This window comes from Phasianus colchicus, chromosome Z (assembly GCF_987193195.1).
Source record: "Phasianus colchicus chromosome Z, bPhaCol1.hap1.1, whole genome shotgun sequence".
NCBI lineage: Eukaryota > Metazoa > Chordata > Aves > Galliformes > Phasianidae > Phasianus > Phasianus colchicus.
Window position 1 is genome coordinate 36522918 of NC_143476.1, and position 13617 is coordinate 36536534.

Consider the following 13617-nt stretch of genomic DNA (forward strand, 5'->3'; position numbering starts at 1 on the left):
TAAGAGTATGTATTCCTGCCAGTGCACCAAAAGTGTATGTTCCTAAGGTGGTCTTTGAACTTCTGGGAGAGGCACCTCTAAAGCTGTTGATAACATCTTCCATATTTCATTAGTTAGATTAATCAGCGAGCTCCAGCATTTAATGAATGGCCGTCCTTAGCTGCAAATTTCAAACCTTCCATTTATTTCTTCCACATGATTTTACTGAGAATTGCGAGCAAATCCAGCTGTTCCTTTTGTAGTGTTCTTGGAAAACATCTGTGTCTGCAGAAACATTTTCTGAGGTACTGCATTGTGTTGGCACCAAGGTTCCACAGCAAGCTTAACTGTGGCGTAACTCTTCATTACCATGCCACAGAATGCCCTAGTCCCATTTCTAAAATGAACCACAGTGAAACTCCAGTTTTGAAGAAATCAGTGAAACAACACCATTTCTTTCACCTTGCTCAAGATTTTGTGTCTCTGGGATGTCCAGGTTTAGCACACCTTCAGAGGATTACTCACTTTTCAGTGGGTCCCTCCTTCATGCTACTGGCTCAGGATAGGAGTCAGCTTCTACCGTCATACTGGCGTCTGCTTGTCTACTACAAGGTGGGGTTTACAAATGTGCTTCAGAAACCATTGTTAATATGAGAATATTAACAGTATTAAGTTATTTGAACTTCATTTACTGCTTAGTTGAGACATCTGTAATATAAATATTTATTCTACCTCCCCCCCCCAAAAAAAAATTGCTTAAAAACATCATGTGATACTTTCTCCCCAACAACGCTTGCAAAACCAACTTTAGTGTTATGAAAAATACCATATGTGCTACCAACAGTTTTCAAAGATAAGATAACACTAATTCTCAGTATTCATGAAATACTTGGTGCCTCTGACTTCCATTTCTCATTCATTTGGAAGCAAATTAAACAAAAAGCAAAGAAAATGCAACACAACTGCAAGAAACCATTGTTTTTTTTATTTCAGCATATATCACCAAAGCCATTTCCCCTTTAAAGATTCTTTTGTTCTCACAGGAGAGCTGATTCCTTAGATTCCTGGGAAGATTCTTAGCTTCATAGACAGCTGGAGGGCTAATATTCTTCTGTTTCACTCCCTGAGAGATTGGCATGCCTACACTTTAGTCTTGCAAGTGGAAACTGTTTACCAAGATATGTGACAACAACAACCCCTAGTGGATCATGAACATGTTCACAGCAGCTGTTGACAAAACCTATTCAGCAAATACTGCAGAATTTACTTTACTTGAACGTGTATTTTTCTACACAGACTGCTGATGAATGGAAACTACCAACTTTCCTTATTTTTCACACTCCTTAAATAGATGTCAACTTCATGTCCTGGTTAATGAAGTTGCTAACATTTTCCTCCATTTACCATCTGTAGAAAAAGGCAGTTTTGTTTTTCTCTCACTCATGAAGCTTTTTGCCAATGTAAAATGACTTCTTGGCAATCAGCAGGAATTTTAACCTTCATGAGAAGATTATTACCATTGTTATGAAGAAATTTGGCAATTCTGGGTGAGATGTTATGACAAGAGGCAGTCTCTTTGTGACTAAAATGATTAAATGTATGATAAGATGAATACTGATATTGTCTGAATCAAAGTACCAATTAAAAAGTAAACACTGAAATATTACTGCACGCATGAGCAGTGCTGCAAAATAAATGCCAATTTAACAAACCATGACAAATTTTAAAACAGAGAACGTGATTACCTGTGGGATAAACATTACCTTATTAAGCTGCATTTCTTCATATTGAGGCATCAGCTTTAGAGGTACTTTATGTAATCCCTGCAGCTGTGACACTAAAAATCCAAGGCTCCATAGTTCTTGTTTACAAGCTAAACTCTTCCAATTTCCTCAGTGAATCAAAACTCAAAAATAACCAAGTTTCTCTTGGTACAAGGCAATGTGATGTTTAAAAATTGTTGTTCTTTTTTGTTTGGACAAGAAGTTAAAACAGCGATTTTCCAGAGCCAAAAAAATGCTTCTTCATTAGGGAAATAATGGTATGACCTTGTACAAACCAGACCACCCACTTAATTGATTCTTCAGTTAAAATGAAGCAGTTTTGAGCCTCTATGTTGCATGGGATTTCACTTGCTAGCTTTAAATATCAAATGATCCAGTACTTAGACCAACCTATTCACGCCTCTCCTCCCTGTTCTTGAAAGGAGAATGACATAAACAACAGACTTATACATAGACACACAATAATATATCTTAGAAGAGGCTAAACTAGTTTGGTTTTGCATGTAGATGTATAGTGCAGTACGCATTCTGGAAGAAGGATATGTCATTCCTTGTCTTATCTTCATCTTTTAACCTAGCTGCAAATACATCTCAACTAAAAATAAAAGTAAGACATGTATGTGGAAATGTAGCTATCATATAATGATCACTCTGTTACCATCATAGGGATGCTTGCATATCTGTAAGTCAGAAAGGAAACTGTGGAAAAGCATGAAGTATGCTCAGTGTAAAATCAGGAGAAAAGGACTGTCAGCTGAATAATGAGTTGTTGAAATACAGCATGCCTACAAAATAACAAGTTCAGGAAATGCAATCTGTAGACGTGCTGAAGGCTCATGAGAAACCACTTCTGAGTGACCTGCAGAAGGTGCAGGTCTTGGCAGATTGTATTATTTTTGTCTTCCTCAGTCAATTTAAGTGGAATCCTATAATTTTTAATGGAAGATGTGGATAACAACACCTAGATGCAATCACCCCCTTGTACTTGTAGTTGTATTTCAATCTCATTATGCATTCATAATACACATCATGCATAAAACCTTTTTACTGATCATTTTTCTTTCTGTTAGAAGACTAACCATATACTAACCATAAAGCACCCTCAGAACTACTTATTAAACAACAGAATCACTGTGACTCACTTGTTAAAAATTCAGTACTGCAAAAATACTTCACTAAAACACAAGAGATGTAAGCTTTATTATTTATTACAGCCCGAGTAACAGGGAATACTGAGAAGACAAAGATACTGAATACTTTCTTTGCTTCAGTCTTTACTACAATGTCTGTCCCTTGGGAAACACAGATCTTGGAGGTAAGAGAGAGCTTGGGGAACACTCTCTCTTCTTGGGGAAGGCTTCATTAGTGTTGAGGAGGAGAAGATCAGAGAGTGTCCAGCCAAAATCAAAGAATACAAATCCAATGTCACTCCAGTCCTCAAAAAGGGCAAGAAAGAGGATCCAGGAAACTACAGGACAGTCAGCCTCACCTCCATCCCTGGAAAGGTGATGGAGCAGCTTCTTCCAGGTGCAAGTGGAAGAGGTTATCAGGAGTAGTCAGCATGCTAAGGGGAAATTATGCTCAACCAACCTGCACCTGCAGCTCAGAAGGCCAATCAAATGTTGGGATGCATCAAGAGAAGCATGACCAGCAGGTCAAGGGAGGTGATTCCATCCCTCTACTCTGCTCTGGTGAGACCACACCTGCTGTACTGCATCCAATTCTGGGACCCCCAGACCACCCAGCCCCATCAAGGCCGGGCCACAGCTCTCTATGGGGGCACCGCCACGGCGTGGAGACCAATGGTGGGGAAGGGGCGGGGCCTCTCGGCCGGCGGGCCTGCGGCAGCCAATCAGAGGCGCCAGGCGCGCTTCCCGCCCTGAGGTCACTGCTGAGGTACGCGCTGCGCCCCGTCTGTGGTGGCTGCTGGTTTACAGAGCAGTGTCGGTGCGTTTAAGTGAAGTGCTCTCAAGAAGCTAGCAATAGAAACGTTCACCCGTTGTTCTAATCTCCTCAGTATGGTCCACTCCATCTCACAGCGAGTGTCCTCGGCGCGGCCAGGTGCTGGCTCACTGGTCAGCTTTCCCACCGACTGGGGGCCTCTGCGCAGCTTCCAACAGGAACTCTCTGTTCCTTCTCCATCTGTTTTTACATCTCATTACGCACTTTAGTTTTTGTTTGAAGTGGTTTTGTGGGGGTTTTTTTGGATTTTTTTTTCTCTTTTCCTGAACCCATCCTTTTGCATTCCCTGGTTGTACTATTTTCAAGCAAACAACAACTTCCTAATTATCTTTTCCTTATTAGTCTCTGTTACTTTCATACCTGGATCGTTTCTGGATAGCACTGGAGCTCTCTGTCCTTCAGAATAATACCTGGATTTATTTCTGACACTTTTACCCAGGCAATTTTAGTTTAATGCCATATTACTGATACTTACTTGAGTCAGCCTTGAGTCCCAACTTTCCTTATAGCCCTACAATTCAAGTTTATTATGTTTCATCAGACACTTTTTGGATAGGATTATCTTAATTTAGCCTTAGCACTCTACCTAAGTTATTTAAGAACAGATACTCTTATTTGTTTACACATGAGCACATGAGCAGTCACACCATATATCTGTTCTTGTACTCCTTGTACATTACCCACCTGACTCCTATTTGCCATCAGAGTCCCTAATTAATTTAGTGACTTGGCATTCTAACAGGACCTCTTGCTTATAACTAGCTCATACAATTCTTTTTTGCTTGTATAACCAAAGGAGTGGGAGAAAAAAAAAAAAAAAGCCCTAGTATATGCATTAGTCAGAGAAAAATTAGGTTTAGGTAGCTGAACTACAATTTTTGAATCAGAATCCAGAAGAAATAATCTAATTTGTTTGATCGGTTCAATGATTAGATCTGTTAAATTGTCAGAATCATTGCTTAGGGGAAGTAACTGAGATTGCTTACATTCGCTTAAAAGGATTGAAAGGTTTTCTGTGAACTGCAAGAGGCACAGAGGGAAGGGAGGGGGAGAGGAGGAGGAGGGGGAAAGGGAAGGGGCAGAGAAGGGGAGGGAAGGGTGAAGAGAGAAAAGGGCATTTTTGCATGATCAAATGTCTGTGGTCTCTAGTTCATTTGTTACATCCTTCCAAAGGAGGAATACTAAACTCTCTTCTAAACAAAGTTCAGTTCAAAGCACATATGTTCGAAGAAGTTCAGAAATTATTCTTGTTTAGCCTTTATTTCAGTCTGCTCCTTCAACTCCTTTATACAAGAACTTTTAACTTATCCTTTCCCTGACAACTCCTTTATACAAGATCTTTTAACTTATCCTTTCTCTGATTTTCTTTTAGACAAGTGTCAGAAACATCACAAAACAGGAAACATGTTTGCAGCTTTAAAGTATCACTCAGTAGACTATTTATATGAGGTATAGTTTTATTATTTTGCTTATTATTCTGAAGGAACTATATGTCAGTAATTTAAAAGATTGAGCATATGTTAAAAAGTAGAGAACTAATTTCTAAGATTATATTATATTTGTGTGAGGTTGTTGTACTGCACTGATGCTGGTACAAAATAAGGTGATTGATTACCTTTTTTAATAGAAAATTAAAGTGCAATTTTACCAAAACAGAAGAGCATTTGTTTTTTGATTGTCTGTTGCATTTATGACTGTGTTTCATAAGCTGTTGCTCAGAGCTTCCTTTGGAGTGTGTACGGTGCTTTCTAGTGCATACAATTAAATTAAATTAGTTTTTTGAAGAACTAGTTTTAGTTTCTAATTTCTTTAATACACATTAGGTAATACTACAAATCGTTTTCCTACTAAAGATGGGAAAGTGTTATTTCTTTGTATGTTATGGATGAAATTTAAAATTTGTGCAAAGCAGATGTGTTTGACATCTACAATGAATCTCCTGGCTTTATTGATGTTGATCTGTTACAACATGGAAAACTTTAAAAAGTTCTGCTTTCTTTCCTGTCTACATCTGTGTGATGTTATCCATTACTTATCATTTGGTGCAATGTCTTTTCTAATCGAGGATTTACTTATTCACATTTTCAAAGATATTAGCCATATTAAGAAATTTTCCGGCAGGGTCATGCTTTGCCTAGTGGGGATATTCGTAGTTCACAAGTAGAAGAATGAGACATGATGCCTTCAGGAATTCAGGATGAGTGCAAGTACATTCGCAAGTAGTCCTGGCACATGTCTGGAGAAATGTAACTCTGAAGTAGTCTAAGATAGTACAGATATTTGCAGGTGAACTGCAATCCACACTATGAAATACCTTGCCCGTGTCCCTTTCTTCATAGTGCAGAAGGTGTTTTCCGTAGTATCTCTGTTTGTGCCTTCTTTCTTAGAATGTACCATCAAAACCTTTTTCTCTTGTAACTCCAGCAGCATGCAATCTGTATTTCAGCCTTCCAGCAGCAATTCTATTCAGTTTGATCTTCAGATGATTCTGTAGCATTTGTGAACAAAAAAATGAGGTATGTTAGCAAAACATGGGCTGTTGTGAAAAGGAAAATAACTAGATCTGTGCCTTTTCTTGCCTAAATTTTGAGGAGTCAGGCAGTGCTGATAGTGGGATAAATGAAAATAGGCAGAAGTTTAGTGTTTGGTAACTTGCTGACTGGCTGCTGGCTCTGTAATATCAGCAGAAGTAGTTAGTGGATGTGGTCACAAAAGTGAAGGTATTCTGGATCTGACTGTATGAAGGCTACGCTGTCTTAAAACAGTGTAGAAAGCATGTAATAGTTCAGTGAACTTTTCAGGGATTTGTTTTATCAAATGCATTTGCTTAATGCTTCCAATTGTAGGAAATGCTGGAATTTGATGGGAGACTCAAACTCTGATTCCTGCAAATGTTTAACTGAGCTCAGTGTGGAATCCTTCTCTTGATGTTCTTGTCTATAAAGCCCAGATATAGTTCTTCCAACTGCCCAGTTTAAATAAATACTTGAAGAAAGGTGCCTTTCAGCTAGGTTCCTCAAGCTACTGAGCATTGCAGGTGTGATTACAGAGTCATCTTAGAAGTTTGGCTTTCTCTTACATCATAAACTGACAATACAGGCAAGCTGTACAGGATAGTAAAAAACAGAGTGTCTTTTGTTTAAAAGAGAAATTTATAGAGACCTTTACATTTCCTTGAAAAATAGTAGGAAATATTCATTGGCTAAATGACTTAAACATTAATACTCTTTAAAAAAACATTTATATATATGAGAAAGACATGAGAGGTTATGTTGTAGCAGACTTCATAAATTCAACTAATTCACTATAGCCTTTATACTCGGAACAAATCAATCTAAAATGTTCCGTAAAATGTATAGCTTGCCTGTTACAAGGCCACCATCTGTGCGCATAGCCCTAGGACAAGTTTGCTCCACTTTACAAACAGCATTGATTGAAAATATGCTTAATTCTAAGCTACTGAGCTACAGTATCCTCTGCAAAACTGCCTACTGGTGTTAACATTGTCTTTCTGATCCCTGACTCGTTACTGCTTGCATTTACTTGTTCAGCAGTTTCTGCTTTAACTCCAGCAGCCCATTTATTTTTAACTTCAGAGTACTGCAAGAACTCAGTCATGGTCGTTATAGCTTGTTTTAATGACAAAAAAAGGTTATATTCACAATTAGTAGAGAAGATCTCTGCCTAAACATAGTGTTTTGCCTTAGACAAAAAATTGTTATTACATCAATATGGCTCTTACCAATTTTTGCAAGGGTTTTCTAAAGAAGATGGCATAATGGCAATTTTTTTGTCTCCTTTTTCTTAAAATTAACTGTCATTAATTCTGACAGTTTTAAATATCTGACGGAGGATTAAATCCGAAAGGAAAAAGAATTGATAATTATGACCCTTGACAGAAGTAGTTTTATGTTTTATGTTCTCTGAATAATTGAGTGTTCATGTTGCGTTCCAGCTCTTTTCCCCTCCTTTTCCCTCTCACTTTCTTTTCTTCCATTCTATCTTAACCAGCTCAGGAAGATTTCCAAAATTGTGGCTGACAGCACAGTTCTTGTAGTAATCCAACTCAGTGACTAATTTTTAGTTTATCATCTGATATGACTAACTGCACAAACTGTAACTGGCTTGACAGCACATGCAGAAACAGGTGGACATCTCTTGGACATGACGTAACAGAATTGAAGTCAGGCCATGACTAAGAGCTAGAGGGAGGTTTCTGGTCTCCCCCACATAACACTTTCCACATTTCTGTAGTTAAATGTCCTTTCCAGTATGCCTTTTATAGCACGGAATTTTGGGTTGCAACTTCTTTCTAGACTATAAACGTGTCAAATCCAAACCCCCTACATAAGTATTATTCTTCTCAGCTTCCTAAAATCATTGATTTTTCTGGAGTTTGTGCTGTTTATGCAGTAATGCATGTAGAAATTTGTGAAAATAACTGTTGGACATTTTATTGAAGGTTGTCTTGAATGAAATGTCAGTGGAGGTGCCATGTTAAATTCTAAGATTTAGTCAATTGCAACCATGTTCCCCTGCTATATTTAATGAAGATAAAATGAGTCATGCTAGCCTTTTATTATTTCATAATGGTGCATGAAAACTGAGAGGCTTTAGAATGCTTGAGCACTGAAAGCAATTGTAGTTGGAGTCACATTAAATTCTTTCTATTTAGCTTATGCACATATGTGCCTGTTCTGAAAGCTGGTGCAAGTATGATTATAACCACCCCTAACTACACAAACTAAGTTTAGGTAGTTTAGGTAGTTATAGTGTATGCCAAGTGTTGCACATGCAGAACTGTAGATTAAAAGTTAAATGTCAAAGTTGGCAAACATGAGTATCTTCTCTTAGATTGGACTGTGTCTCATTTTCACAGAAATATACAACTTAAATGTAAAAAGACATAGTGCACTAAAAAAAAGACAAATATAAGTGTGTCTCATAATCCTATCACATGCCCTTTTTTTTTTTTTTTTTTTTTTTTTTTTTTTCAGAGCATAGCAAGGCAAAAGTATTCCATCCGTAGATTATCACTTTGTTTTCCTCCCCATTTACAACAACATGAAAAGTATCATCTGACTGGACTTTTTACTCATGATAAGTATAGGACACCCTGGACAAGAAGTAAGTAGTCTGGTCCCTAAGGTTTAGTTTAAATTTACTGTGGATTGACAGAAAAGTTTCTATTTGAGCATAATATAATGTAGTCTAATATGAAAAAATGTATTTCCAGAAGTAGCAGTCTTATAGTGTTTGAAGGTAGGATTTATTCATTATCTAAACAGAAACAGATGGGTACTGGGTATTTATTTGTGTATGGCACCACAAATTAGGGCAATATTTGATTAGATCATTGACATCTCTGTAAAACTTCATGCTGAATTAGTCAAATACTGTACAGCATGTCAGGAGACATGCTATTGTGCAAGAAAATTAGTGGTCTAGGTAAGTAATGAAAATAGATCTGTTTAGTTGAGAGATGATGCTGAAATTTTTGAAAAAATTTGTGTGAAGATACGTGAATATGGATAAAAATTTGCATTTTTCTGGCTTACTTTCATTCACTTGAAAACAGTAGAAGCAACAGTCTTTGCCTCTTGTATACGTATTAGCTGCAACATAACCTCTGCAGTGATTTGATCTATACTTAAAAATGATTTTATTCTTTTTTATGTGATTCTTTTTTGTCCATTTCTCTCTCAGTTACTTCAACACAGAACATGATTGCTGTTCCAGTGTTGGATCAATGGAAGAAGAGTTTATCTGTGGAGGATTTCCTGGAAAAGTCAGTGATCTTATCTTTAAAGTATACACGATTCCTTTAACATCATTCAGCTACTTTGTGAGTGCTAAGTTAGTGATGATAGAATATGGAAATGTCTTCTGATCTTACAAAGTAGGCAATGCTGTGGAGCTGTTCTAGGAGACAGCTTAAAGATGTCTTCTTTACTAAGAGTAGTACTACGAGGGCAGCTCTGAAAGTAATGCCTTCTATTTTATAATTTTGGCCCAGGATACCATAGATGTTGGTGGTATCACAGTAGAGTCTGAACCTTCTGCCAACATTCTGTTACGCGTTGTTGCTCTGTGACAGATGGCAGCAGAGGGACACTCTGACAGAATGGTTTCTGGCATGGAAGTGTGCGTGAAGCAAAGGTGTGGAACTGATTTCCTTCATGTGGAAAAAAGTGGCACCCACCAATATGCTTCAACTCTTGCTGAATGTATATGGAGACCAAACAGAGGATGTGAGCACAGTGAGGAGTGGCTGGTATATTTTTCAGCAAACTTGCTGAGGGTTGGCTCAATCGCACTAATCAAATTACTGATAAAAGTATTGAAGAGCAGTAGTCCCAAGATGGACCCCTGTGGGATGCCACTTGTGACTGACCTGTACCTGGACATAGAGCCACAACCACATCTCAACAGCTCACTTAGCTGTGATTTAATAAAATGCGGCGCACATTTGTCACAGTGTTCAAAGTTTTATGGATTTTCAAAGGCTTACAACTCGTTGAAGTTTGGGCATTTAGTGTTGTCAATACTACACAGTTTTCACTCGTGAGTTATACTACTTGTAGTTGCAAAATATCTTCAAGGCTATGCTGCTTTGTAAAATATGTTATTAAAAAATTGTAGCAGGTATTCCCCAATATCACTGACTAAACATGAACGTTTATGCTGAAATTAAGAGATGCACTGTGTTCTCTATACTGATGCCATTTATGTGATTGACCTCCAGATGGTTGGCAAATATGAGGACTGTGTAGTGGAACAGATTAGTAGAATACTGAATAAATCAGTAGGATGAACAGTTGAGAAGTCTGTTCTCTGAAATTAGAATATTAGAACCAGTTATTATGTATAAGCAGAAAACCCAGGTTCTTTAGAAATTTCAGAGTCAGTTTGTTGTTTGTTCAATTTAGATAGATAATGTAGCATTAAAATGGCCATATTTTAATTAGAAATTATGAGTATTTTATCCAAATGTATGGTTAACCCAAAACTATGACTTTAAAAAAAAATCTGTTGTCAAATGACTTTGCTATTTATTTGGTAACCAGCTTTTCTCCCTGGCAAATATTACTAATATTGACATTGGCACAAAAAGTGTCAAGAAAATGAAATGTTTTTGCTTCTTTGTTTGTACTATATTTCACCTTTTTTTTTGCCTATAATTTCTGCATGATATGTGAAAGGTATGTATACATTTAACCCAGCAGCTTTTTTGGACAGAAGTGTTATGACACGAATAATTTTGATGCTTTTTTCCAACAATTGCCCTTTGTTAAATTTAATGCAGAGATCAAATTTAAAGAGTTTTCTCTTGGGAAAGAATTAAATATGTAAATTGGCAGTAAAGAGGTTAAATTTTGGGTTTATATTTGAATAATGAAGACAAGCTTATAATTTCAAATTGTTCTGACCAAATACAGTGACTTTGAAAGTTCTTAGACCATCTTTTCGTGTGCCATTGATAGACTCAGGAGTCACGGAAGTTATTAAAATTTCTTCCAGCTGCTCAACTATCCAAATGTTTTTTTCTTTTTAGGAAACCTATCAGTTCTGTAGGGTTCTATGTCAATAATGAAGTAATAGCAAGTTCAAATCCCATCTCTCAGTTTGACACAGAAGGATATTATTTACTCGAGAAAGTTGTCTGTGAGGAAGCATCAACTCAAGAGAAATATTTGAAGATCGACTGTGCTACTGAACTTAAGGAACAGTGGCAAGGTAAGATGTTTACTGTTTTCTAACTTTTCACAAAATTTAGCTTGTAAACTTCCACATTTTTTTGTTTATGACTGAAGAATCTTTGAAGAGATCATTTGGATGATCACATTACTTGCAATTGCAGAAGTTATAACCATTTTAAGAGATATTTTTTTCCATTGAGAAGTAGGGCTTAAAGGGGCATAGTAGCATAAGGCAGAAAGTGAACCCAAAGGATCAGAGTAAATAGATTTTGCTAGGCATTGGTCAAAATGCTAATGATCCTTTGTACTTCAATACAGTTAGATTCCTGAGGCATATTCTTTTAACATATCAAGGTGGAAAAGAAGTAAGCAGTTTTTATTTTGTTCCTGGGATTGAGGTATTTTTAATTGGGTAGCATTCCTTTGTGTTTTCAAAAATGTTTTGGATAGTAGAGCCCTAATGGATATAATTCATTCTGAATGCGGAACAGTATGTTGAGAAAATTTTTATTTTACTGTATTAAGGCATATTATTCTGAACTATTTTTTTGTTATTGTTATTTATTCGTCTATCAGTAAATTACATTAGGAAAGCAAAGTAACTTAATCGTTTGTTCAGGCTGCTCCACAGCAACGTAGGGGGCACAAGTGGTTCTTGTTGTGAGGCTGTACAAGATAACATTTACTAGGAACAGACTATCAACAATATAACTGTTCTACAGTTAGTAATTGAAAGTAGTCTTAGTTCATTTCCTTAAGCAATTACCTGATTTTTATCCTCCTATGTAGTATATAATTGAATGTTTTAATCATTAATCAAGTCCTCTATATTATGTAGTTTGCTCCTAAAATATCCTGTTTATTTCCACGGAAATTACAACAGCTACAAAGAACACAATAGCACTGCTTAATAGAGAAAACTCTGAGCTACAAAGCAGTGTTTTGTTAGCCTGCCCCTCTGCTGCTATTTGTGCATGGCAACAAAATGTAACAGAACATTGATGAGAAGGTTCAGCCTGTATGTACTGCCGTGTCACCATCATCCACCCCTGACCTTATGGACCAATGTAGTAAAAAAGGAGGTATTACTTTCAGAGCAGCTCTCATATTTATCTACAAAAAGAATAAAAAGAATTTGTGTGATTTCCCATGCTATAGCTCATACCTTTTTAGAAACAGCCTCTCAAAAGAGATAAATCTCCATGGGCAGGAGGAGGTTTTTTTTGTTGGGTTTTTTTTGTTTGTTTGTTTTGATTTGTTTTGTTTTGTTTTTGAGAACTTACAGATAGTTACTGTACTTAAACAAAAGTAAGTAGGCAAGCTAAAAATACTGGCTTTTCTTTTTATGGGAGGACATTGTCAATGGTTTATGAGCCAGTTCAGCCCTGTTCTGTGACTGATGGGGTGGGGGACCCATGGACCCACAGCCCGGGAAAGGGGAAAGGGTAGGGAAATGGGCCTAAAACAAAACAGCAGCAACAGACTAAGGAGTAAAACTAATATAAGATATCAGAATGCAAGATAACACAATATAATACAATATAATTGGAATTGAAGGTAATCAAATAAAAGAGAGAGAGAGTGTCCAAAACCCAAAGGCCTTGGTCTAATGCTGAAGGTGAGATGGCTAGGGAGCATACACTGCAGAGATGAGCAGCAGAAGAGGGACAGTCTTGTGACCTGTGAGCAGTTTTATCTTTCCCTCCGGATGGAAAATGGAAACAGAACAGTGAACAGCCCTCTGAGATGTGTAGTTCTTCTTCTCTTCTGTAGGTATACCTGAACTATCAGCGATCCGTAGAACTGGAGCATTGACTCTTTAACTCCCTGTGCTCTACATGATGTTATGATGTGGAATATCGATAACAAAAATCTTAAAACCATGACAGACATCAAGCTATTCATTAGTCTTTTGACAAGTTATTGAATTAACAGATCAATAGTTGTTGATTGGCACAAACACTGCCTTACTTCAAGCCATTTTTCTTAAAAATTGTTGCATTAAAGAATGAAATCTTAGCAAAAGGCTGACCTTTGAGGGAAGTATTTATTTGAACATTTTTTATATCTCTTATTTTGAAAGATTTTAAAGCTATTTAGTGCCACTGAAGACTTGGTAGTTGACTCTGACTAATCTGTTGGCAGCATAAAACCAACTTTCAGAAAAAGCATGAAGATGTATACACTGAATG

General features: G+C 37.0%; 1 protein-coding gene across 8 annotated transcripts in view; it reads left to right on the top strand.

Moving 5' to 3' along the window:
- Positions 1-3629: 3629 nt before the first annotated feature.
- SHOC1 (shortage in chiasmata 1) overlaps positions 3630-13617 on the top strand; it is a 52433-nt gene continuing 42445 nt past the window's right edge. For 5 of the 8 annotated variants that reach the window (XM_031608334.2, XM_090131661.1, XM_031608337.2 and 2 more), the window contains exons 1-5: positions 3673-3824; positions 5098-5174; positions 8723-8852; positions 9432-9513; positions 11281-11462. In XM_031608334.2, the coding sequence (XP_031464194.2) occupies positions 3782-3824; positions 5098-5174; positions 8723-8852; positions 9432-9513; positions 11281-11462 (514 nt within the window). In that variant the 5' untranslated portion in view covers positions 3673-3781. Of the gene's footprint in view, positions 3839-5097; positions 5175-8722; positions 8853-9431; positions 9514-11280; positions 11463-13617 lie in introns of all 8 variants that reach the window. The other 3 variants (XM_031608336.2, XM_090131663.1, XM_090131664.1) reach the window with 3 other exon arrangements.